The 26,177-nt window shown below is 40.5% G+C and overlaps 1 protein-coding gene across 9 annotated transcripts in view; it reads left to right on the top strand.

The window, feature by feature from the left end:
- The window catches only part of ACACA (acetyl-CoA carboxylase alpha), a 285,737-nt gene that overhangs the window by 220,632 nt on the left and 38,928 nt on the right, over positions 1 to 26,177 (top strand). For all 9 annotated transcript variants that reach the window (XM_059149711.1, XM_059149709.1, XM_059149710.1 and 6 more), the window contains 2 exons: positions 22,178 to 22,321; positions 22,860 to 22,980. In XM_059149711.1, the coding sequence (XP_059005694.1) occupies positions 22,178 to 22,321; positions 22,860 to 22,980 (265 nt within the window). The remainder of the gene's footprint in view (positions 1 to 22,177; positions 22,322 to 22,859; positions 22,981 to 26,177) is intronic.

Genomic DNA, 26,177 nt, shown 5'->3' with positions numbered 1-26,177 from the left:
CTCCCTTTCTCCCTCTCTCTTTCTCTCTCTCTTTCTCTCTCCTCTCCAAATCCCCCCCACCCCGCCCCCAGCTCTTACACGTCTCAGGTCATGTCGCTGCAGCTCCAGTGGAAATAATAAGATATAAACCACGAGGTTGTTATTTGCATAGAAATAGCATGGAGCCCCAGGCAGCAAGGGAGAAGGACACAGGGATCATTTGTCTAAAATTTTAATGAAAACTTTTGCTGAGGCAGAGATTTTTTTGGAACTTTCTTTCTCCCTGCTTTTCTCCTCCCCTCCCTACCCCACCCCCAAGCCCCATCGCTGATTTGACTTAACATGGTTCAATTTAAAGAGAAAGGGTTGACACACCACCTATCATATTCCTGTAATACAGCAACATGTAAATTGTTTGTTCCTTTAATAGATATGAAGCTGGAGAGACACACATTCCCAACTTAATACATTGCATGTATGCGTCAAGCTTTTATGGCCACACTCCATCTCAGTGCACACGTGATGTTGCCTGTCGTTAGCCGACCTGTTTTTAATTAGTTTAGACCTTCCTACCTTTTGCTTCCAAAGACTCTTACTTTTTAAAGGTTTTCTCTTTGTAGCCAACAGTAGTAACCTGCAAATAAAAAATAATATTCTGGCAGTTTCCTGTTTTTTTTACTTTCAGTGGTTTTACTGTACATTTACACATTTTATTCAGGGGCACCATCCTTTGCCACTGTGTCTTTTGTTCCAAAACCAGAAAGTGCTTCCTGCATTTGTATTTTTATCCCTTTACCCTTGCCTCAGTATTTGTATAATCTCTTTTCTTGTCTATCTTGCTCTCTGTTGCCCATAGTTATTTGTAAAACATTGAGAATATTACCAAGTTGAGAAGTGCAGTATCTGGTTTTTTTTAAGTGCCGCAGAAGCAGATTTGCCATTTAAACTAAAGACAGTGGACTGGTCATTAGAAGCAGTCTGGATGACTTTATTTGAAACTTAAAATCAAGAACATGAGTCTAGCTCCTTGCGACCTTCTGGGGTGAGCTAGTGGTGTCAGGGCTGTTTTACAGATGGGAAGACTAAAACAGAGGTAAAGTGACTTGGTTCCATAGGCAGAGATTAAATCAGCATGAGAACATGAATTTCCATGTCTCCCCCAAATTTCATTCAAGATGGGTTCAGTCCCCTGTGTTTAGTGTCCACAAAGCCTGAGAAGAGAAGATGGTCTGATCATTTTCCTTTTTGTGCAAATGTCATGGGCATGATGACCTAACTCAGAGAGGCTTCCAAGGGTCTGCTATCTCATGTCACCCAAGGTAGAAGATCATGGGTTTCTAGCTCTACAAACTGTAGGCTGTAGGTGGCAGATGGCTTAGAATACCTCACTGAGTGGTAAGACAGATCTGGTGGATGGGACAGACTAGCTGGCTTGAAGGGTGTCATGCTAGTCTGGCAGAGACAGCAGCCTGTCTGCTCCGGGAACTGGTGAGATGGACCCTTATAGGGCTGGGACAGTTTTTAGTCATAAACTCCTAAGTCAAGGTGCCACTGGATATTTCCAGGAACTTTCAGATTTACTTCCCCTACCCCAGCACTCCTCTCTGTTTCTACACAAGATCTTGAACATGACATTAGGTGGTGGGTAGGCTCAAAGGACGAGTATTGTAAGGGAACACTGATATAAATGAGACCTGCTAGTTCTCAGTCCATCCCCCAGATTGGTGAAATATACACAGACAAATCAGAATTTGCAATTTATAGCCTATCCTAATTGTCTGTGGAGGTAGGCATGTGCCAATGGCTGTGATAGATGGATTTTAGATTCAGGAGTTGATATGTGACATTTTAAAGCTTCTCCTTTAAGGGAAAAAAAAACTCCCATAATCTCATCTCCCTTACCCTGTCTCTACTGAATCTGCCGGAAAAGAAGAGATTAGATGGTGGTGTGGCTAGGGCTATATATGTTAGGCCAATAGGGCCCTAATTCTAACCTTGCTTTTGAGAGTTGATACAAGTCCTTCTCTGGATCTTAGTTTCCAAACATATTTTTATGTGTCTGTGCAATGTGAAATGTGAAGTTGTTGCTCATTTTGTCAGATACAATATCCGAGTTCCTCCCATGAGCTTGTGGGACTGGGGACTTGTATATTCTCTGTACTCCCCCGTGACTCTGTGACACACAACATGAGAGAGTCATGGAGGCTCAAGAAGGGAAGGAGAGAGGAGTGCCTGGCTGGCTGGCTCAGTCAGTAAAGCATGTGGCTGTTGGTCTTGGGATCACGAATTCGAGTCTCACATTGAGTGTAGAGATTACTTTAAAGAATTATAAATGAAAATAATTTTTTTTAAAAAGGAAAGAGGGGCGCCTGGGTGGCTCAGTGGGTTAAGCTGCTGCCTTCGGCTCAGGTCATGATCTCAGGGTCCTGGGATCGAGTCCCACATCGGGCTCTCTGCTCAGCAGGGTGCCTGCTTCCTCCTCTCTCTCTGCCTGCCTCTCTGCCTACTTGTGATCTCTCTCTGTCAAATAAATAAAATCTTTTTAAAAAAATAAATAAATAAATAAATAAAAAGGAAAGATAATTTGGCTCTCACCATGAGTGAGCATTATAACTTTCATGTAACTTAAAGAGCTGGAATGGTTAAAAGCATGGACACTAGACCCAAGCTACATGGGTTTAATTCCTGGCTCTACTACCGACTAGTTGTGTGACCTTGGGACAATAACTTTGCTGGGTCGCAGTTGTACTAACTGTTAAATGAAGATAATAACAGTACCTGTTTACCAGGTCTTGTGAGGATTAAATGTGTTGATACAGGTAAATCACTGACATTGTTGCAGTGGTCCCTGAGATGAATATGGAGTCCTTTCTTGTTGCAACTCATGATTCAGGCCCTGGAAAGGAAATAAAAACACAACATTCTCTCTACTTTCTGATCCTTTGAGAGCAAAAATTCCTTTTAAGAAAATGTTAGGTGTCAGTGCCTGCCGTAGCAGTGCATTCATGTATTGACTTTCCCAATAGATGTTATCTAAAGACAATCACCGCACTTTGGAAAGCCATTAACGTCAGAGACGCCATGTTCAGTCCTGATAGGGTAGTATATGTGTCAGTCATCTGTCTACAGGAGTCCCCAAGGACTTGTTGCTACAATAGCCCATAATCACTCTAAGGATCAGACCAGCAATTTGCATTTTTAAAAGTCCCTAACTACCTATTTTCACAATAGACAGTCCCTGTACTCCGGAAGCTCCAGATGGGATCACTCTCCCTTTAAAGAGGGCATTTGAGCTTCCTTTCTGAGTAAGCCTGGCTTTAGCATTATGAATGAGTTCTCAGAAAGGATTGCAATGGGCACATCTTGGTTTTCAAGCCCTATTCCCCCATACCCCAAACACACACACACACACACACACATACACACAAACACGCACACATGGAATGGGCAAACCTGGCCCCATTTTGGGGGTTAGTCTATGTTTCATTTGATGTTCCTCAGGTTTGGTAGTTCCTCAAGGAGTTGTTTTGTGTTTCACCTTGGTTCTTCAGGTATGTTTGACTCCATTAGGGAATCACTGTGACCTGCCCTCAGCCTGATCGTCCGGTTTGGAGATCTTGCAGGGTAGAATTTCTCTTTAGAGCTCCTTTAGACATTGCCTCTGACTAGAGAGATCTGTGTAGGTATGGTGGCTTGGAGACTACTGAACTTCTAGATGAAGTGAAAGCTCTGAAGCACTGCCTGAGGCTTTATTTTTTTTTTTTTAAAGGTTTTATTTATTTATCAGAGAGAGCGGGGGAGAGAGCAAGCACAGGCAGGCAGAATGGTAGGCAGAGGCAGAGGGAGAAGCAGGCTCCCCGCTGAGCAAGGAGCCTGATGTGGGACTCGATCCCAGGACACTGGGATCATGACCTGAGCTGAAGGCAGCTGCTTAACCAACTGAGCCACCCAGGCGTCCCTGCCTGAGGCTTTAAATACAGACTCAGGAATTGCCGTGTTTGACAGCCTCTTAAAATTTGCTCAAACTTCTTGAAGTTACAAAATCTGTAGATTAAAAAAAAAAAAAAAAAGCAAATAGAAACTATTGATTATTCCCCTCCCTGCCATTTATTAGGTAAGTAACTTTGGGCTTTCATCTATTTCAGTCTCAGTTTCCTCTTTACAAAACACATTTCCCACTTCAAGATGAAGACCAGAGGATCTCTTGATCTGAAATACTCTTTAATTTCTAGTACTCTGTTATGCTGTGAAGATGTATATTAATTTGTAGCCAGGAAATTATGTTAGGCTGGAGCAGGGGGAGGGTAGATTGGGGATGAGGGTGGGTAGGATCTAAAATAGTTGCTACATATAAGGGTGTTATATACTAGGTAGATTACATATTAGTGATATGTGAAGTTACTACATAGTAGCAAGATTAGGAATGGGAGTTGTAAAGCATAATTACTGAAAAATGTGTTCATCTCATTTCTTGTCCATATTATGAAAAATAAATGCCACATAGTAGTTATGGTAGTACTGCTACTACTGACGACAGCAAGTGGCCATAGAATTATAATTATTGGAAGTGGAAGATCTTCAAAAGCCCAACCACCCAACCATTGTTTGAATTTCTTCTGTAACACCACTGCCAAATAATCATTTGGTTCTGCTTGAAAAAACCCAGCTGAAGGGGAGCTCGGTACTTTATGAGCCAGTCCCTTTCATCTATATGAAGTTCTTTCTTACATTTAGCTACAGCCTGTTCCTTTGCATAGACAGGCCAATTCCTTTTTTAAAATAGTGTTCAAAATTAGCAAAGCAGCTCCTAGTGTGGTGGTGTAACCATGTACTTTGCTTTCAGAGTCTAGCCTTGTCTTAAGAACAAACACAGCAAAGATGAAAATGCTATCCAAAGATAGAAAGGAAACTGGTTTCATAAATAACATTCTTGCCAGCCAAAACTGAAATGAAGGATTACAGGAGAAACAGCTCAAACTTCCACCATTTGAAAGTACTCTGTAGAATGTTGGGGGTCTGCTGTATAGTGTCCCATAAAGCGTTTGGAGCCTGATTATCTCCTGTTTCCCCACCACTGGCCTTGTTGACCCTATACACAGAGAATGATTTCTTGGGTCTGTGTGTTTAGATACTAGTTAAAACTCATTGGGTCCAATGGTAGGTAGTACTTATTTCAGGAATCAGTAAAGATGATGTGGACTGAGGTACGCAACCAAATCTAAAATCTAAACCAAATCTAAAATCCTAGAATCAGTACCCTCTCACCTCACTGAGCAGCCTCCAGCTCACTTTCTATATGTGCACCTTTGTCATCTCTCTGCCATAGCTCCAGAGTGTCCATTTCAACTTCCAGGATTGTGCTGCTTTCTGAGTGTTGGGAGGGAAGAAGTGCCTCTGTCTCGCAGGCTCCGTGGCACTTTCTGCCTCTAACAAAACACTGTCCCTGAACGCAAGCTAAGTGCCCTTGTAGGACTGTGAGCATGATCCCATAGGTAGAGCTGATCAGCTTCTTCATTTTTCAGGCAGTCATATGTTAGACCTTCTTATGCTGGATTTTCTTCACCTTTCTCTCTTTCTATAAATGTTCATAGCTCTGTCTTTGCAAATTAGTGTTCACTGGAAGCTTTGCTATTCCATTTACCCTACTCTTCTCCCTTTAACCTTTCTTCTCCCCAGTCCCAGCCTGAAACCCAAGTAAATTAGCTTCTCACCCCTGGCCCCCAGTTAAAAAAAAAAAAAAAAGAACCATGCTCCTCCAACAGTGTCTGTTCTTGGATTTGCAGTCAGCAGCCATCTCCAATAACCATCAGGCTGTCAGCTTTGCAGCTCCCCACTACCTCCCACCTCCCCCATCACTCACCAGAGGAAAAAGAGAACCAGAGCAAGAGCTTGAAATATATCATGCAATAGTGTATCATGAATTTGTTGTGAATCACAGCGGTGAAGCAGGTTTATTTATTTCAGAGACCTTAAATCAATACAAAGTAGGTCTCTTAGTTCTGAAGCTGGGATGGAGTGTGAAAAAATGAGCCCATTGTACTCTTAAAACTTTGGGGAAAGGAGATGACAGCTATATAATTCCATTTACCAGGCACTAGGGGCTTTAATGTGAAGGTGACAGGGAGCTCTTTGTGCATTTAGAGCACCATATCTTCTAAATAAAAGATCTGTAGACTTGATAGTGGAGCATAGCTCCAAGTTTAATAATCTCCAAGCATTAGACCGAGCCAATATGTTCCCAAGTCAGAGAGTTCCCCCCCCAAACACTCATAAATTAAAAGTGCAAGAACTGCACACGTTGGTAGATTAGGAATGCAAGGACTCCAGTCTTTCCTAGGAGAAAGACAGACCTGGGCTCTGGCTGTGCACAGGCTGCTCTGTGAATATGATAAAGACGCAGAAAATGAGACTATTTAGAAACCTGGCTCCTTGGCTGTTCGTCATTCTAGGGAATGTCCCCTGTGCTGGATCCATATCTAGCTCTGTCCTCTCTCACTGGCCATCTTCATACATCTAATCAGCTAATGTACACAGTCAGGAGTGTTGAATTATGAAAGGAGAAGCTTTAAGAGCTGGTTAGATTGAACTACAGATTACCATGCCCAAGCGTCGAGTTTTTCTGGTTGATTCTTGACTGGTTCCTAATTTTAATAATGTCTCAGTGTGTGGAATTTAAGCCTTTTGAAATAGTATGTTCATAAGAGAAATTGACAAATCAGTGTTATTAAGGAAAAGGACCCACCCAAATTTCACTAACAGCATACAGTTCAAATATGAGAAGTGAAGACCATTGGAACATATAATCAAGTTTTGAGTATCTTCATTTTCTATCTGACCCACTGATAAAATATGCCTTTTCTCAACAGATAAAGCAGGTTTATACAGCTCAGTAGAGCAACCCTAATATAATATGGCTTGATATTAGATAGAGTTACTAGCTTAATTCAGGCTCAGGTAGAGAATTTTGAAAGAAAAACCCAATGTCTGCACTGGGGAAAACTTAAAGGATGGGAAAATTGAACCACTCATTTTGCTTAAGAAAGCTGCTACATTTATAACACTAATATGGAAGTTTTCTTTTGCTTATAGTAGTTCAACTTGCTGAAAATATAAATCAAAGCTGAGTTTTTATAGAGCACTAAGCATTATGGCAGTTCACATGCATTTACTGCATGCCAGTTAGGTGTAAAGTTCTGTTCTTGTGCTGTGGGCATACAAAGATGATTTCTGCTTTCATGGAGCTTCACATTTAGCCTTGAAAGACAGTAACAGGCTTTTCATGTGTTCTAAGGGTAAAAAATAAAATCGCTGCCCACCCTATGTAAATAAGAAAACACAAACAAAAAGGCTGCTGGGATGAACAGCTGGTGCTACTGCATGAGAAATGGGGCCCCGGCGAGCATGGAACTCTTGACCTCACCCCCGGTGGGCCCAGGAGGTCAGTCACACAGCCCTCTGCCTTCCACACCAGCCTCATGTCTTCTGTCCTCGTCAGAAACCCACTGGAATTTTTAAAAAACTTTCCATCTTTTGAAAACATCTGCTAGAAGAATGTTATTGAGAATATGTGAAGACTCTTCACAACTCAATTATAAGAAAACAACAGTCAGTTTAAAAATGCTTTAATTTGGGGGACCTGGGTGGCTCCATCAGTTAAGCATCTGGTTCTTGATTTGGGCTCAGGGTTGTGGGATGGAGCCCTATGTTGGGCTCCACGCTCAGTGAGGAGTCTGCTCGAGATTCTCTCTCTCCCTCTGCCCCCTGCATGCCAACGCTTGCTCACTCTTTCTAAAATAAATAAATCTTTTAAAAATTAAAAAATGATTATTGACATTGGGGAGGGTATAGTGCTATGGTGAGTGCTGTGAAGTGTGTAAACCTGGCCATTCACAGACCTGTACCCCTGGGGCTAAAAATACATTATAAGTTTATAAAAAAAAAAATAAAAAGATTTTAAAAATTTAAAAATGGGTTTAATTTAATTTTCTAAAGAAATTTGAACAGACATTTCAGCAGAAAAGATAGGAGGATGGTAAATGAGCACATGAAAGGTTGCTTATCATTAGGGAAATGCAAATTTAAAACCACAATTAGGCATCACTAAAACAAAGGAAAAAATGTATTTAATAAAGGAAAATTTTAACTGACAATATTAAGTATTCATGAGAATGCAGAACAACTGGAACTCTTGTACATATTGGTGGGAATGTGAAAGGGAACAGCCACTTTGAAAAAATGTAAACAAGAATGAGATCTTGCTATTTGAAACAACATGGATGGATGTAGAAGATATAATGCTAAGTAAAATAATCCAGTCAGAGAAAGACAAATACCATATGATTTCACTCATATGTGGAATCTAAAAACAAAACAAAGGAACAAAGGAAAAAAGACAAAAAACCAGACTCATTACAGAGAACAAAATGATGGTTTGTAGAGGGGAGTTTGATGGGGGTGATGGGTGAAATAGGCAAAAAGTAAAAGAAAAAGTACACTGATCTAGATGAGCCCTGAGTAATACAGGAAATTGCTGAACCATTATATTGTATACTTGAAGCTGGTACAACACTGTATGTTAATTGTATTCCAATTAAAAAGAAAAGTTTGGCACCTTTTTAAAAAAAGACAAATTTTTGTATACAATCTGCAGTTCTCTTCCTGGGAGAAATGAAATATACATCCACACCAAAACCTGTCCACAAATGTCAGTTGCAGCTTTATTCATAATATCCCCAAACCAGAGATGACCCACTTACCTAAATGTCCACCAAGAGACAAACAGATGAACAAATTGTGGTACTTCCATAAAATGGAATATTATGTCACGTGAAAGGAACTTCTGACACCTATATCAGCATAAATGAATCTCAGATGTATTACACTAATTGAAACTAGACTCCAAATACTAGGTAGTATATTTATATTTATAGACATCATAGGAAAGTAAAACTTTTGAGGCAGAACACAGGGAAGAAGGGAATTGATTATAAAGGAGATAAGGGAAATTTTTTTAATCCAAGTGTAGTTATCGTACAGTATCATACTGGTTTCAGGCATACAACATAAGTGCTTCAGCAGTTGTGTACATGATGAAGCGGTCACCACCATACAGCTAGCTACCACCAGTTATCTTAACAAAGTTGTTACCATATTGGGTTTTTTAAAAAGATTCTATTTTTTTGTTTGTCAGGGAGCAAGAGAGCACAGGCAGGGGGAGCAGCAGGCAGAGTGAGAATCAGGCTCTCCCCTGAGCAAGGAGCCCGATGCAGGACTCAATTCCAGGACCCTGGGATCATGACCTGAGGCAAAGGCAGCCGCTTAACTCACTGAGCCACCCTGGCAGCCACCATATTGTTGACTATATTGCCTATGTTTTACATTACATTCCCATGACTTATTTTTTTTGTAACTGGAAGTTTGTACCTTTTAATCTCCTTCCCCTATTTTGTTTACCCTCCCCCCAACACACTTCCAATGGTGGCAACCACCATTATGTTTTCAGGAGTCTGTTTGGTTTTTTAGATTCTGCATATAAATAAAGCCATATGGCATTTATCTTTCTCTGATTTATTTCAGTTAGCATAGTATCTTTAATGTCCATCCATGTCATCACAAATGGAAAGATTTTTTTTATGGCTGAGTAATTCTCTATTATACACACACATCTTCACTATCCATTCATCTGTTGATAGATACTTAGGTTGCTTCCATACTGTGGCTATTGTACATAATGCTACAATGAACATAGGAGTGTATGTATCTTTTTGAATTGGTGTTTTCATTTTGTTTGGTTAAATAGCCAGAAATGGAATTGCTGGGTCATATGGTAATTCTATTTTTAATTTTTTTGAGGAACCTCCATACAGTGGCTGGTCCCATTTTTGTTCCCATCACCAGTATATGATTGTTCCCTCTTCTCTTCCTCCTTGTCCAAAATTTGTTATTTCTTTTTTCTTTGTTTTTGATACTAGCCATTCTGATGGATACGAGGTTGTATCTTACTGTGGTTTTGGTTTGCATTTCCCTGATGATTAGTGATGTTGAGAACCTTGTCATGTGCCTCTTGGCCATCTATATGTCATCTTTGGAAAATTGTCTATTCAGGTCCTGTGTCTGTTTTTTAATTGGATCATTCTTTTTTTTATATACTGAGTTGCGTGCATTCTTTCTATATTTTGGATATTTACCTCTTATTGGATATATCATTTGCAAATACTTCCCATTTATTAGGTTGCCTTTTCATGTTGTTGATGGTTTGATTCACTCTGCAAACCCTTTTTAGTTTGATGAAGTTCCATTGGTTTATTTTTGCTTTTCTTGCCATTGCCTGTGGAGACCAATCCAAAAAAATATTGCTAAAACTGATGTCAAGAATTTACTGCCTATATTTTCTTCTAGGGATTTATGCTTTCTAGTCTTACATTTAAGTCTTTAAGCCATTTTGAGTGTACTTTTGTGTACGGTGTAAGAAAATAGTCCAGTTTTATTCTTTTGCATGTAGTTGTCCATTTTTTCCAAAACCATTTATTGAAGAGCCTGTCTTTTCCTTATTGTATATTCTTGTCTCCTTTATTTAAAATTAATTGGCCATATAAGCATGGGTTTATTTCTGAATGCTATATTCTGTTCCATTGATCTGTGTCTGGTTTTGTGCCAATACCATAATCTTGAATTACGTATAGCTTTGTAACATAGTTTGAAATCAGGGAGTGTGATACCTCCAGCTTTTTTGTTCTTTCTCAGGAGTGCTTTGGCTAGTTAGGTCTTTCATGGTTTCATAGAAATTTTAGGATTATGTATTCTAAATCTGTGAAAAATACCATTTTGATAGGGTACTTTGATGGGGATTGCATTGACTCTGTAGATTCCTTTAGCTAATGTGGACATTTTAACAATATTAATTCTTTCAGTCCATGAGTATAGATGATCTGTCCTTTATTTGTGCCTTTTTCAGTTTCTTTCATCAGTGTTTTACAGTTTAAGAGCACATGTTTTTCACCTCCTTGGTTAAATTTAATTCTAGGCATTTTATTCTTTTTGTTTTAAGTGGGATTGTTTTCTTAATTCCTCTTTCTGCTAGTTCATCGTTAGTCTATAGAAACACAACAGATTGGGTGCCTGGGTGGCTCAGTGGGTTAAGCTTCTGCCTGCGGCTCAGGTCATGATCCCAGGGCCCTGGGATTGAGCCCCACATCGGGCTCTCTGCTCAGCAGGGAGCCTGCTTCCACCTCTCTCTCTGCCTGCCTCTCTGTCTACTTGTGATCTCTGTCTGTCAAATAAATAAATAAAATCTTAAAAAAAAGAAAGAAATACAACAAATTTCTATATATTATTTTTGTATCCTGGAACTTTACTGAATTAATTTATTAGTTCTAATAGTTTTTTTTTTTTTTTAAGATTTTATTTATTTGAGAGAGAAAGAAGGAGTAGGGGGAAGGGCAGAGGAGAGGGGAGAATCAGACTTTCTGCTGAGCAGGGAGTCTGATATGAGGCTTGATCCCAGGACTCTGGGATCATGACCTGAGCCAAACAGGCAAACACTTAATGGACTGAGCCATCCAGGTGCCCAAGTTCTAACAGGTTTTTTGGTGGAGTCTTTGGGATTTTCTCTATAGTATCATGTCATCTGCAGATCATGACAATAAAGAGGTATGCTCTTCTTGTCTAAATTGGATGCCTTTTATTTCTTTTTCTTGTCTGATTGCTGTGGCTAGGACCTCCAGTACCATCTTGAATAAAAGTGATGACAGTGGGCATCCTTATCTTATTTCTGATCTTAAAGGAAGAGCTTTCAGCTTTTCACTGTTGAGTATGATGTTAGGTATGGTTTTGTTATCTGTGCCTTTTATTATGTTGAGGTATGTTCTCTCTATACCCATTTTGTTGAGAGTTTTTTATAAATGGGTATTGATTCTTACTAAATGCTTTTCTGTATTTATTGAGATGACCATATGATTTTTATACTTCCTTCTTTTTTTTTTTTTTTTTAAATGTGGGGTATTACACTGATTGATTTGCAGATATTGAACCATCCTTGCATCACTGGAATAAATCCCACATGATTATGGTGTATCATCCTTTTAATGTATTGTTGAATTCAGTTTGCTAATCTTTTTTTTTTTGTTTTTTGAGGGTCTTTGCATTTATGTTCATCAGGGATATTAGCCTGTAAGAGTGTGTGTGTGTGTTGCTTTGTGGTTTTGTTATCAGGGTAATGCTGACCTCATAGAATGAGTTCAGGAGTAATCTTTTCAATTTTTTGGAATAGTTTGAGAAGGATAGGTATTAACTGTTTTTTAAATGTTTGGTAGAATTCACCTGTGAAGCCATCTGGACCTGAACTTTTGTTTTTGGGGAGTTTTTTTTTGGTTACTGACTCAATTTCATTAATAGTATTTGGTCTGTTCAGATTTTTTTATTTATTCCTGATTTAGTCTTGGAAGATTGTATGTTTCTAGGAATTTATCCATTTTTTCTAGGCTGTCCCATTTGTTGACATATAATAATTATTCACTGTAGTTTGTTATGATCTTTTATATTTCTGTTGTATTGGTTTTAACTTCTCTTTCATTTCTGATTTTATTTATTTGGGCCTCTTTTTTTTCTTATGAGTCTGGCTAAAGGTTTATCAACTTTGTTTTCATTTCTAAGAACCAGCTCTTAGTTTCATTGGTCATTTCTGTTGTTTTTGTAGTCTGTTTCATTTTATTTCCACTCTGATCTTTATTATTTACTTCTTTCCACTAATCATGGGCTTTGTTTGTCCTTTTTTTAGTTTATTAGGTTTAACGTTAGGTTGTTATGTGAGTTTTATTGTTGTTGTTGTTTACTGGAGTAGGCCTACATTGCTATTGAACCTTACCCCCCTTAGAACTGCTTTCGCTGTATCCTGTAGATTTTGGAATGTTGTGTTTCCATTTTCATTCGTCTCAAGGTATTTTTTTTATTTCCTCTTTGATTTCTTCAGTGACCCATTGGTTGTTTAGTAGTGAGTTTGTTGTTTATCCTCCACATGTTTGTATTTTTTTCCAGTTTTCTTGTAATTGATTTCAAGTATGTACCATTGTGGTCAGAAATGATGCTTGGTATGATTTCAGTCTTCTTAAATTTATTGGTACTTGTTTTGTGGCCTCACATATGATCTGTCTTTGAGGCTGTTCCATGTGCATTTGAAATGAATGTGTATTCTGCTGGTTTTGAATGGAATATTATACACATACAAACATACACGCACACATCTGGTAGGTCCATCTGGTGTAATGTGTCATTCAAAACCACCGTTTCTTTGTTGATTTTTCTGTCTGGGTGATTTATCCATTGATATAAGTGAGGTATTAAAGTCCCCTGCTATTATTGTATTACTGTCAATTTCTCCCTTTATATTGGTTAATATTTGTTTTTTTATTTATGTGCCCCTATGTTTTGTGTGTAGATATTTGAAATTGTTATATCCTCTTGTTGGATTGATCCCTTTACCATTATGAAATGCCCTTCTTTGTATTTGTTTTAAAGTCTATCTTGTCTGGCATAAGTATCGCTACCACAGATTTCTTTTATTTCCATTTGTGTGGGATATCTTTTTCCATCCCTTCACTTTCAGTCTGTGTGTGTCTTTAGATCTGAAGTGAGTCTCTTGTAGGCAGTATATAAGTGGTCTTTCTTTTTTTTTTTAATCCATTCAGCCAGTCTTTTGATTGGAGCAGTTAGTCCATTTATGTTTAAAGTAATTATTGATAGATATGTACTTATTGCCATTTTGTTGATTGTTTTCTGGATGTTTTTGTAGATCATCTCTGTTACTCTCTTCTCTTGCTCTCTTGATTTATGATTTGGTGACTTCTTTAATGTTATATTGGCATCCCTTTCTCTTTATCTTCTGTGTATCTACTATTGATATTTGGTTTGGGATTATCATGCGGTTCATATATGATATCCTGTGTATATAAGGCTATTTTAAGTTGATGGTCACTTACGTTCAAGTGCATTCTAAAAGCACTGCGTTTCCATCCCCCAACCCACATTTTATGTTTTTGATGTCATCTTTTATATCTTACTATTTTGTGTATTTTTTTTAAAGATTTTATTTATTTATTTGACAGACAGAGATCACAAGTAGGCAGACAGGCAGGCAGAGAGAGAGGAGGAAGCAGGCTCCCTGCAGAGTCCCATGTGGGGCTCAAACTCAGGACCCCTGGATCATGACCCGAGCCAAAGGCAGAGGTTTTAACCCACAGAGCCACCCAGGCGCCCCATATATCTTACTATTTTGTGTATCTTTTGACCTCTCTTGTAGGTCTAGATGATTTTTATTACTTTTGTCTTTTAACCTTCATACTAATTATGAAGGTAGTTGATCCACTACCTTTACCATATTTTTGCGTTTACCAGTTAGATATTTTCCTTTATAATAATTTTAATGATTTTCCTATTTCTAGTGATGGCCTTTTCTTTTCCATTTAAAGTCCCTTTAATATTTCTTGTTAAGCCTGGTTTGGTGATGATGAACTCCTTTAGCTCTTGCTTTCTGGGAAACCCCTTATCTCTTCTATTCTGAGTGATAACCTTGCTGGGTGAACTGTTCTTGGTTGTAAGTTCTTCCCTTTCAGCACTTTGAATATATCATGCCACTCCCTTCTGGCCTGTAAAGTTTATGCTAAAAAATCAGCTCATGTGTAGATGGAATTAGAGGGTATTATGCTGAGCAAAATAAGTCAATCAGAGAAAGACAGTTATCATATGATCTCTCCTTGATTGGAGGAATTTAAGAGGCAGGGAAGGGGGTTGTGGGAGGTAGGGAAGGAAAAAAATTAAACAAGATGGGATCAGGAGGGAGACAAACTGTAAGAGACTCAATCTCATGAAACAAGCTGAGGGCTGTTGGGGGGGGGGTGTGGTAGGGATAGGTAGCTGGATTATGAACAGTGGAGAGGGTATGTGCTATGGTGAGTGCTGTGAAATGTGTAAGCCTGATGATTCACAGACCTGTACCCCTTGGGCAAATAATACATTATATGGTAATTTTTAAAATAAAAATAAAAATTTTTTAAAAATCAGCTCATGGCCTTATGGGGGTCTCCTTGTACGTAATAAATTTTTCTCTTACTTCCCTTAAGATTCTCTCTTTAACTACTGACACTTTGATTATAGTGTATTATAATCAATATAGTGATGTATAGTATAGTATTATGTCTTGGTGTGGCTCTCTGTGGGTTCATTTTATTTGGGACTGTGTTTCCTGGACTTGGATGTCTGTTTCCTTCCCCAGGTTACGGAAATTTTCATCCATTATTTCTTCAAATAGGTTTTCTGTTCCTTTCCTTTTCTCTTTTCCTTCTGAGACCACTACAGTGCAAATGTTAGTATGCTTGCTGTTGTCCTAGAAGTCCCTGAAACTATCCTCATTTTTTCATTCTTTTTTTCTTTTTGCTGTTCTCGTTGTATGGGTTCCACTACTCTTACCTTCCACATTGCTGATCCACTCTTCTGCATTATCTAATCTGCTATTGATTCTCTCTAGTGTATTTTTCATTTCAGTTATTGTATTCTTCTGATTTGTTCTTTTTTATATTTTCTCTCTCTTATTGTGTTCTTCCATTTTCTTGAGTTTAGTGAGCATCTTTATGATCATTACTTTGAACTCTTTATCTGGTAGATTGCTTATCTCCATTTCATTTAGTTCGTTTCCTGAGATTTTCATGTTACTGTTTAATTTGGAATGTGTTCTCTTGTCTCATTTTGCTTAACTCTCTGTGTTTATTTTTATGTATTAGGTAGATCACTTTTATCTCCTCATCTTTAAAAAGTGTCTTTATGTAGAGTCTATCCTTTGGAGCCAATAGCACAGTTAGTGCAGACTTGCTAGTGTGTGAGGCTGGCCCCTCAGGGTTTTACTCTGGTATTGGGGGGAATGAGGAGTCTACGGGTGAATGCTGGAGTGTGGTGAGTAGTGCTAGCACAGGAGATGGAGAATGTCAGAACTGTCTCTCACTGCTACCGGGCCATCTAGGTAGAAGAGGGGATGAAATTGGTGTCTGCTGATGCTTCCTTCCCTGGAGAATATTCCAGCAGATCTCTGCCCCTCTAGCACATGCCTTAAAATTAGTCAGTGAATCTCCTTCACATGTAACTCCCATGCTTTTCAATCTACTGCCTCTACACTGGGATTTGGAGGTAGTAAAATTATGTGAGCCCTTCATGTACAGATTGTTTCCTGCTGCCCTCCTGGACATAAGCCCTAGTAGATTTCAAAGCCAGATGTTATAGGAGCTCTGCTTGCTGCTGCAGGTCCCCTGAACTGAGGAGCCCGGTATGGGGCCGGGACCCCTTATTCCTCAGGGAGGGCCTCTGTAGTTGCAGTACCCCTCCCACTGTAGGTCACCGTGCCAGGGGTGTGAGTCCTGACTAGACCTAATACTACCCTGCCCACTCATCTTGATGTGGCTTTTTCTTTATATTCTTAGTTGTATAAAATCTCTTCTGTTAGTCTTCAGTTCATTTTCAGAGATAGTTTTTCTATATGTAGTCGTTGTTCTGATTTGTTCGTGGGAGGATGTGAACTCATAATCTTCCTGTGCTGCCATCTTGATCCCGCCTCCTAGAGGGAATCTTTTGAGGTAATCTTGATGGTGGTTGTATGAGTGTATATATTTGTCTAAATTCATAAAATTCTACACCTAAGAATGATTTTTCTGTATGTAAATTATACCTCAATAAACTAGATTTTTTAATAAAAATTTCCATATTTGGAAGCAATTTATTTTCAATACATTCAAGTCTATAGATCAGTGAGCAGTTGTTGGATCCCTGAGAGAAGTGATTTCTCTTTGGCAATCAGTTTTCACTCTGGAAGCCTATGCCTTTTCTCATACGTTTGACAGGCAAACAGTCATATGGCTCTTCTCTACCCCCATAACATTAAAAATGCATTTCTTTCCTCACATAGTCCACCTTCAAATCCTTGTCATCCTTCTGCGTCTAACTCATGACTCTGTTTGCCCCACTCCTCAGTAAGCAGAGGTCTTTCAGGGGCCTATATCTCAGTCTCCCCTTAGTATATCTTCTCCCCATCACTGGTTGCCCTGTCCCTTTCTTTACTCCCAGTTTACCCATCAGCAGACCCAATCACTTCATAATACTGCTGTGTGTGGAGAGGTTTTTGGTCTTGCAGTGGATGGTCTTGAATCCAGTTTGGGCTCAGGTTGGAGGCTCTCCTATCTTGTGCCAGCAGTAGTTCACTGTGTCCCTTCTCGATCCCCAGTCCTAGACTACCAGCTGCCAACCAGCACTCCAGTTTGCCAGTGACAAGTGGCAATGAAGAGGGGAGAGGGAGTTGTAACCCTTAGTCCGTGTATCAAGAGGCTCTGTTTTGGGAACCCCCAAACGTTCTTGGTTGCATAGGCTCCAGTTCTGTCTCCCTAGAGATTTAATTCCATTCACCCTTGGATATATTCCTGGAGAAACATTTACACAGTAATATGTGCTGCACCACTTAAAATTGTTAATTGGAGATTGAATTACTTGTCAGCTTTTAAAAATGTAGTCCTCTCAGGTCAGAGAGGAGGGTGTTAGCAGCAGAGTAGATGAGCTATTGCATTTTTTCCTCTCCCTTCCTCTTTTCTCCCCCCTCCCTTTTCCTCTCTCATTCTTCCTCCTTTCTTTTGTCCCTATTTTACCAATTTTTTCCTGCTTCCACTTATTTTTTTCCCATCTCTCTTTCTGCCTTAGCCAAACCTTTATCCATAACCTGACAGATCCCACAGTGACTTTAATATCTAGAATCATGAACAAAGTCCAGTAATGATAATAACCCGGGAAACGTACAAAACCCCGCCTTACATCCTCTTGAGGATGGAAATACCGTAAGGAGAGGTAGGATTGCAGCAAGGACTCAGTTTGTGTAGCCTAAATTCTTAGATGCAAGAGGAATTTTATACTTCCTGCTTCTTTAAATAGAAGCTTGCCCTGACCCAAGAACTGTTTAAAGGGGGGAAAGATTGGCTAAAGGGAGAAAAGCAGCAGTAGATTTCATTTTTTATTCCACCGATATGCATCATTATTTTTCACATCTTCAGCACACGATTGCAAATATTTGCCTGTAAGTCTAAAGGCCCCCAACCTAATGTGTCTATCAGGACAAAGGCAGTTTTTCTTAAAAAATTGAGCTAAGTTGCATCTCTGAAACTTGGAAATCTCCATGCCTGTGCTGACAAATATCCTGACAAGTAAATACTATACTCATTCAGTATTACACAGTGATTTCATTTGCACAAAACCTCACAATGCTCTGCCACTTCAGTCAAACGTCTGGAGCACTGGGGAAAGGAAGAACGTGTTTATCTTGATCTCCAAAAAGGGATTTAAGGGAGAGAGCAGGCGGTATATTAGCCTGTTTTCATTGCCTGTCAGCTGTGGTAAACCTGAGCTGTCTGCGGTGTCTCTAGATAAGCAGCAACAGCAGCAGCAGCCTTAGCATGTATGTATGACTGCGTTCATTTGTACTTCTTATGTATCTCGAAATTTCTAGAGGCCGTGTTGCATCTTCGGTGGAGCCTTTAACAACTGTGTCTCTGCTAATCGCTGGCTTTTAGTTGGGGCCCTTAATTCTCAGGTCTGCCCCCCGCAATGAATGGAGAGCTGGATGAGGCTTACATTTATATCGAGTGGATGAAGATCCTCTTTCCCCTCCAAGTCACCCCTTGCTCAGTTTCTGTGCATGTGGGCATTCTTTAGCGGACGGCCCTGAGGGGCTGCCTCCTCCTAATCTTTTATGGTTCTGCGTCTCCACCTAAACCTGGGGACCAACAAAGTGGGGCCTCGGAAGCCACCCCTCTTGGAGTGGCTCCTGTGTTTAAATATGGTTACTGATGCTTGATGGGAAGATAAAAAGTTTGCATCACGCAGTAGAAGATGTGAGACAAGTAATTTGGGAAAGCTGGAAATCCAGCAACTGGATTTGTATAGCTATGTCACGGCTGAAAAACTGACAAACAAAGCTCACCTCCTTCATGAAAATACTAAGTCAGTGAGGCTCGTTTACCTCCCCATTTTTCTGTGAAAGGTTGGTAGGGCAATACTGAAGCATAAAACAGTGGTCCTGCCTCTGTCAGGCTCTTCTCTTTGCCTTCCTAGATGCCGATCAGGGTTTGCATAACTGCTCTGGCGTGATCATTTCAGAGTTAGGCAGAATGGATTTGGTCCTCGCCCAGATTCTGCTTCTTTCGTTGGAGCTTTTGTGGTGAAGTATTCTAAAATCATTAAAACCACTTGAGTCAGCAACGACCCCTGTAAATCAGGAGCTATTGTGTGCACCCTCATTCTCCCGGTGCATGCTCCAGGCATACGGTCACTGAAGATGAACTGGAGGCTCCTGCTTTCTCTTCACCGACTGTAAAGTAGCTATGATTATTAGCATTTGTTTGTGATTACTGAAGCAGGTTTCATTTCTGCGTGTCCTTCCCTCCCCGCCCCTACCCCCTAAGATAAGGCCAGTCACAGAGAGCCATTTGGAGACTCTATTAGTCTAACCTATAATTTTTCCTTTTAATTTTCGAAGTAAATGAATTTTCTCACATGACAAACATTTCTTTAGTCCAGAGATGGTGTCCTCGGTTGTGGTAAGCCCTTGTGAGGCTTTTTTCTGAATCAACACTACCTTTTCAGAACAACGCCAACACGTCAGAAACTGAGTTTTGCTTGTAAGGGGAAGATGTCCTAGGTGATTAAACTCTTGCTCCCACCAAGTTTGTCTCCTGTTAATTTATAGGAGTATGGAGTGGAATGGGCAAGTGGCAGAGCCTCCAAGGGTAGTGCCAGTTCTGGATGCTCTTGCCTTTCGAAATGAAGGACAAAGATGTGTGAGGAAGGTGTATTTGAACAGCCAAGCAGCTCTTGGTCCACTTTGGTCCCTTTGCCAAGATTGGTTCTTCTGTCCATCATTCATTTTGGAAGGATGTGAGGTTCTAAGCAAGTGGACATTAATAAAGTACTAGAAATAGTGTTTCCAACGAAAGAAAACCATCTTTCTGAGTAGGAAGCGGCCCCAGCTCTCTTCTAGGCGGCAAGGAGTTCCTGGCTCACACACATTGTGAACATCAGATATTCAGGGTCAGTGCAGTGTCTCCTTTTTATTTCTTTTCCCCCTTTCCAATTTTATTTTAATAATTAAAAATACTGCTGATCACACTGAATGACTTCTGGCAGAGAGGCAGTCTGTCCCAGAAGGACCAGTTGTGGGCCATCGGGTTTATGACGTCCATAAAACCAGAGCCAGATCGGAGCATGGCCTCCCTGAGTGACAGGGGTTTTGCTTCCACCAGGGTCCCCCCATCAACTGACTGCTTTGGGCATTTGTTTTGGGTTGGTTTTTTGTTCCGTTTTGTTTCCTGATGCATGTGTGACTATACATGTGTGCACACATTTAAAGATATAAATGAAACAGGTATGTAATGCCCTCTGCCTGTTAGAAAGACTAAAGCCATCAAAATAACAAACGGCGTGTATTTGCTAGAATGTCAAAGTTATGAGTTTATTTTGTAATGATGTGCTCCTGCCTTCATGAGGTAAACTGGCCGTGGCGGAGGTGTTATTAGTAATATGGACTCAGTGGAGCAGAAAGCCGAGTGACCGAGAGATCAGTGTATCAGTCAGAGAGAGGGCAAATGGAAAGAGACAGCAGGAGAATGAGAAAGGAGCCACAGTGCCTGGGCTGAGATTAAAGACAGACTGAGAGGAGGAGGGGGAGCCCAGTGGTCACATTCGGTCTCCCCTGTTCCTGGGGCTCCTTCAGAGGAGTTGCCGGTGTGTTGCTCAGCTCAGGGCTGTCTGCAAAGACTGGTTCTCTGCACTTCCTCACCAAGGAAAGCAGTTTTGCTCTCCATATTCCTTTCCGAAGAGTCTCTTCCTCGCTGCCTCACTGAAGTTAAGAGGAGTGGAGGCCAGCTGGGTCACACTGAGGTGATGACTTTGGTCGCCAACTTCCTCATCCTTTGCAGAGACTTGATGTCGGGGCTGACCCAGCATGGGGGAAACATCTCAAAGCTCTTATCAGGAAGGGGCAAGATAGGAATATACAGGTAGAGTTTGCTGGTCTTCCCTTTATTAGATTCTTCCCAGAGACTGAAAATGAATAAAAGCTACTAAGGAAGCAAATTTGTGTAGTGGTTATTTTCTGAAGGAGGAGGGGAGAGGAAAGAGAAAAGGTAAAACACAGTAAGTGCTCCACAACTGCTTCAAGCTCTCCAGGGCTACCCCCAGATGACTGGCAATTACTACACACTCAGCAGTTTGCAATAGTCAGTGATCAGGCTGCCCAGCTTCCATTGCTGGGTCAGAAAACCTCCCTCCCTAAAAGAAATTATTAACCAGTCTTCTAGGGAAAAAGAAACCCTGCAATTTCTAAGTCTATGAATATTTTTTCTTCCTGTATTTTTTCCTCCTTCTTTAAAGGAAACTTTGTGATTTCCAGTTGCACGTGCCTTTCAACCTCATATGGGTTAAACTCCTCCAGGGATACACCAGGGATGGAGGCCCTCTGTATTTCCTGGAACCTTGGAAGAGAAGGACAGAGGAGAGGCAGGCTTGGGTATAAATCACTGCGCTCCACCCAGCACACAAAGACGTTTAGACTCCAGGGTTCATGTATGGATGAGTTGCTTCAGGATTTTGCCAGCCTTAGGACTTGTGTGTGGGGACCAGCTTTAAAAATCAAATGTAAGGGGGGGGAAAGTAATCCTTTTAAAATATTAGGGACCCAAACCTCACAGCATTTAAGTGAGACTTGTCACTAAAGATTGTCAGAAGACCGGCATGTTTCCTCTCTGTGTATATGTGCAGCAGTTCACTGGCCTGCAGATGTGGGGGTAGCCCACCCTTCCGGGTCACAGCCTCTGCTCCCCACCACAGTTCTAGCTGACTTAAAGTATGCTAACAGCTGTCTGTGGCAGCTAGTTGAGAGAGGGAGAGGCTTGCTGGTTTTTGAATTGCAACAGTATTGTGTTTAAAAAAAAAAAAAAGCCTTTTTATTTTCTCAGCTTTCTTTTTAAGATAAAGGTCCAGACAGTCCCTCCGAACAACACATAGAGGCTGGATGGAATCTGTGTCTTGTGGAGGAAAGAACCCATTTTAGTGAGAGTCACAAAATAGACTCTGCCTTTATTTCTGTCAGACAGACAAATGCCTTTTCTCCTACTTGTCTCTCCAGGTCCTTGGGCGGGAAGTATACACCTCCAATAACCAACTTGGGGGCATCCAGATTATGCACAACAATGGGGTGACCCACAACATCGTTTGCGATGACTTTGAAGGGGTTTTCACTGTCCTGCACTGGCTGTCTTATATGCCCAAGGTGAGCCCTTCCCATCCAGCAGAGAGAGCCCCCAGAACCCGGCCTTTCCACCACAGCTCACACGGCCTCTGTGTTTGGGGTCTCTTCTTTATGGTCGAGAAACTGTTTTATGAAATACTCCTCTGCAAGTTACCGGTTTCTTTTTCTTGCAGCCATCTTTGGGCTTCTGACTTTAAATTGCCTTTGGATTTCATCGGTTAGGTCCCTTTCTGATATTTTCCCCAGTCAGAAGCCTTCATGGTCCATCTGGGCTCAGATCACTGTGGGTTTTTTTCTTTGTAATAGCTATCCATCCCCCAGGAAGCCTCCCATAAAGTGTGGGTACCTGGAAATCAAGAAGCAAGAATATACAGGGGTTTTTTTTGCCAGACTCCTACGTGAGACTTGAGACCTGTCCATGTTCTCAGGGGTTGGCTGGGGCAGACGGGTATGATTCTGTTTCTGGTCCCTACTGTCTTTGTAACGATCATGGCTAAGTCAGGACCTTGGGCCTGCTATTCACTAATTGCTGTGCTCTTTCCTCCCAACCACCTTTTAGAATGTGCGCAGTTCAGTTCCTCTCTTGAACTCCAAGGATCCTATAGATAGAATCATCGAGTTTGTTCCCACGAAGGCCCCATATGATCCTCGATGGATGCTAGCAGGCCGACCTCACCCAAGTAGGTATATATTGGTGGGTCCATTAGTACCCTGGCCCTCGGGCTGTCAGTCTTCCATTTAATCACTAACCAATTCCTGCGCGATAGTACGTGACAAGTACGTGAGACATATATTTAAAACAGCTCTCTGAAGATCAAGGTGGAAAATCCTTCAAGAACAAATGAGAACCAAATGAAATTAGGTGTATAAGTCAGTCACTGACGCACATGCAGGGCAGTAACTAATATATTTCTTCTGTTAATTCTGTTATTAAAGCACTTATTACTTAATGGGTTCAAAGACTTTAAAACAGTTAAATCTAAGCAGTAAATGCATAGAATCTTTGACCGTCTAGTCTATGTAAACAGAGATTAATCAGATCAGTTTTAGAAAAGATATTTGACCCTCCAGGGTGGAACGTGACTACACTCTTCTCAGCAAGCTATTTCCAAGCATCCATCCTGCGTGTACCCTTCTTTTCTTACGATATTGGTGAAAGTACTGGTACTTGCTTTAGTTATTAATGTAAGGTTACCTTATAAGATCATTATTCATTAAGAGATTGTCTAGAACTCTTAAATTTATAAATAGATCAGGTAAGAACAAACCCTCCCCCCATGTTCATCTAATATATCAATCTGTCTTATGGCTGATTTTACCTATTTTTAAAACAAAAACACAACAGAAAAAAAGTAGGGGCTCCAGGTAAGGTGAATGTACATTCTTGTTTGTTGGTCTATTAGGCTGATTTAACAAATTTTACTTATCAGGTGGTTATTTTGTGAAGCTCCAAATCCCCCTGCTACATTTTGAATCTATTTTTTTCAGGGTTTTTGAGAGGGTGTTTGTTCTTTTTCACATGTTTATTGCAACTCTATCAAAGAAAGTGAGTGCAGAAGATAATTCACTAAATTTAAGAGTCACTGTGATTTTTTTTTTTTTAAGATTTTATTTATTTGTCAGAGAGAGAGCAAGAGTGAGAGAGTGAGTGAGCACAAGCAACTGGGAGCAGCAGGCAGAGGGGGAAGGAGACTCCCTGCTCAGCAGGGAGCCCGATGTGGGACTGGATCCCAGGACCCTGGGATCCTGACCTGAGCTGAGCCAAAGGCAAATGCTTAACCCTCAGGCACCCAGGCATCCCAAGAGTCACTGATTTTGTTAAAAGAAAAAAGAAGTCTGCATAAGGGAGTCTTAAACCTTTGTCTGTACCCACTCTGAGCTAGGTGGGGCTGCAAAGCACTTCCATATACATTATCTTATTGGGCTTACTACTTCTCAGAGATAAAAAGAGATTACCACTTTACAAGCTCAGAGAAGTTAAGTGATTTGTGCAAGGTCACACAGCTATTACTTAGGAATTGGGGCTTAATCTATAGCACAACTACAGATAGTACAGAAAAATCACCAGAGGAATTTTAATTTAAAATTTTACCTGTTGTCTTTGATGCCTTTTCTTGTTGCTTTTAATAAAACTAGTTTTTCTACCCAGAAAAATCACCATAATCCCTATCTCTCATTTGTATGCCATGATTACAGTAAGAACTGTGATCGTAAGATACCTGTCGGCCTTAAAATCCAGGACTTTTCTAGGAGAATTCAGAACAAGACTCTGTGAGTCTTCTCCTGGGAATCATGGTAGGGGGTTGGGGGTATATCTTAGCTGGCTTCTGAGTTCTACATCTGAACTGAACGCAACCTGCTCTTTGGGGGTTGGGGGATGAAATCTAACTACACCAGCCATGGCCCACCAGTGAGTCCCCTCCCCCAACTGACACACAAGGCAGGAGGTTTTTTTTTTTTTTTTTTTTAATTTTTAAATTTTTTTTTTTAAGATTTTATTTATTTATTTGACAGACAGAGATCACAAGTAGGAAGAGAGACAGGCAGAGAGAGGGGGGAAGCAGGCTCCCTGCCACGCAGAAAGCCCAATGCAAGGCTCCATCCCAGGACCCTGAGATCATGACCTGAGCTGAAGGCAGAGGCTTAACCCACTGAGCCGTCCAGGCGCCCCAAGCCAGAAGGGTTTTTAAAGAAGAAAGTCTTTCCATTGTTGTTCCAAATCATTGTTATTGAAGTAAGAATCATAAAATGACCCAAGCATATGAGGTTAAGATTTCAGTATCCTGATCCACTTAGAAGTTTGATTTAGAACCTTCATCAGAATGTGAGCCCTCTTTCATGGGGTGAACAGATGTGTGTGTATGTAGGTGGGCATTATCCCGGCCATTATTAATGAGATCTGCAGCATAAAATGAAATTTGTGATAAACTAAGTTTTCTGGTTTTTTGGATAATATTTTTTCATCGACTCCCTAGCAATTCATCCTGCTGTCTCTGCAGCTAACATTCGCTCCCAAATCGAGTGACTTCAGATTTTAATTTAGTGGAAGCGTTAAAGAAAGCAGATGATTCCCTGTGATAAGTTAAAGCAGATATCTTCTAGGTGAAAAGTTAAAGTCATTTATTAGAGGAGATAGTGCTGTGATATTCTTCAAACTGACGCCCAACACGAGACCAGAATCTAAACGATCAGCTTTGGGCTCACGATAGAGAGATAATTTTGAAATGGATGATCACATTTTACACTGGGGCCATAGAGGCAAGGAATGTAGAACACAGTAATTACAAATTTAGTCTTGATAAAACACTCTCCATCCTGTTTAAGTCAGCAGAGGTTAGCTTGCTCGGATCTCCACTTTTAATTGGTTTTGGACTTGAGTTTTTAGGGGGCGGAGGGCGATGTTCAAATTAGAAGGATCACTGAGGAACCGTGAGCTGAGGGGCAAGCTAGGAAACAGTTATTTGCAGAAGCTTTTATGGGGCCTTGGTCAAACACGGATACCTGTGGAACAAAAGTTTTTTTCTTAACCTAAGATGTCCAAAGTTACGTGTCTTGCCAATGAAGGAAATTCTGTGTTCAGGGGAGGTTTAATGACATTAGGTGTGTGCATCTTAACCATTATATTTTTGCTGTGTGTCAAGAGTATATGGGCATGGCCCTTTCTTATAGGAAGATTATACTTTTTCAGCTGTAAGTAAAGTGGATGTATCTTTCTGCTTTTCTAACAGAGAAGCCAAGTCCCTTTTCTTTTCTGCAAATTTGGGTCCTTATCTGATCATTAATAGTTATCATTGGCTGTCTTCAGCTTCCCACTTTAAAAAGCCAATGGAACCAAACAAAATTGTAAGCTAAGTTTTAAAATAGAAATAGACATTTT

Source organism: Mustela lutreola, chromosome 15 (assembly GCF_030435805.1).
Source record: "Mustela lutreola isolate mMusLut2 chromosome 15, mMusLut2.pri, whole genome shotgun sequence".
Taxonomy (NCBI): domain Eukaryota; kingdom Metazoa; phylum Chordata; class Mammalia; order Carnivora; family Mustelidae; genus Mustela; species Mustela lutreola.
Note: the sequence above shows the minus strand (reverse complement) of the source record. Positions and strands in the feature narration are given on the sequence as shown.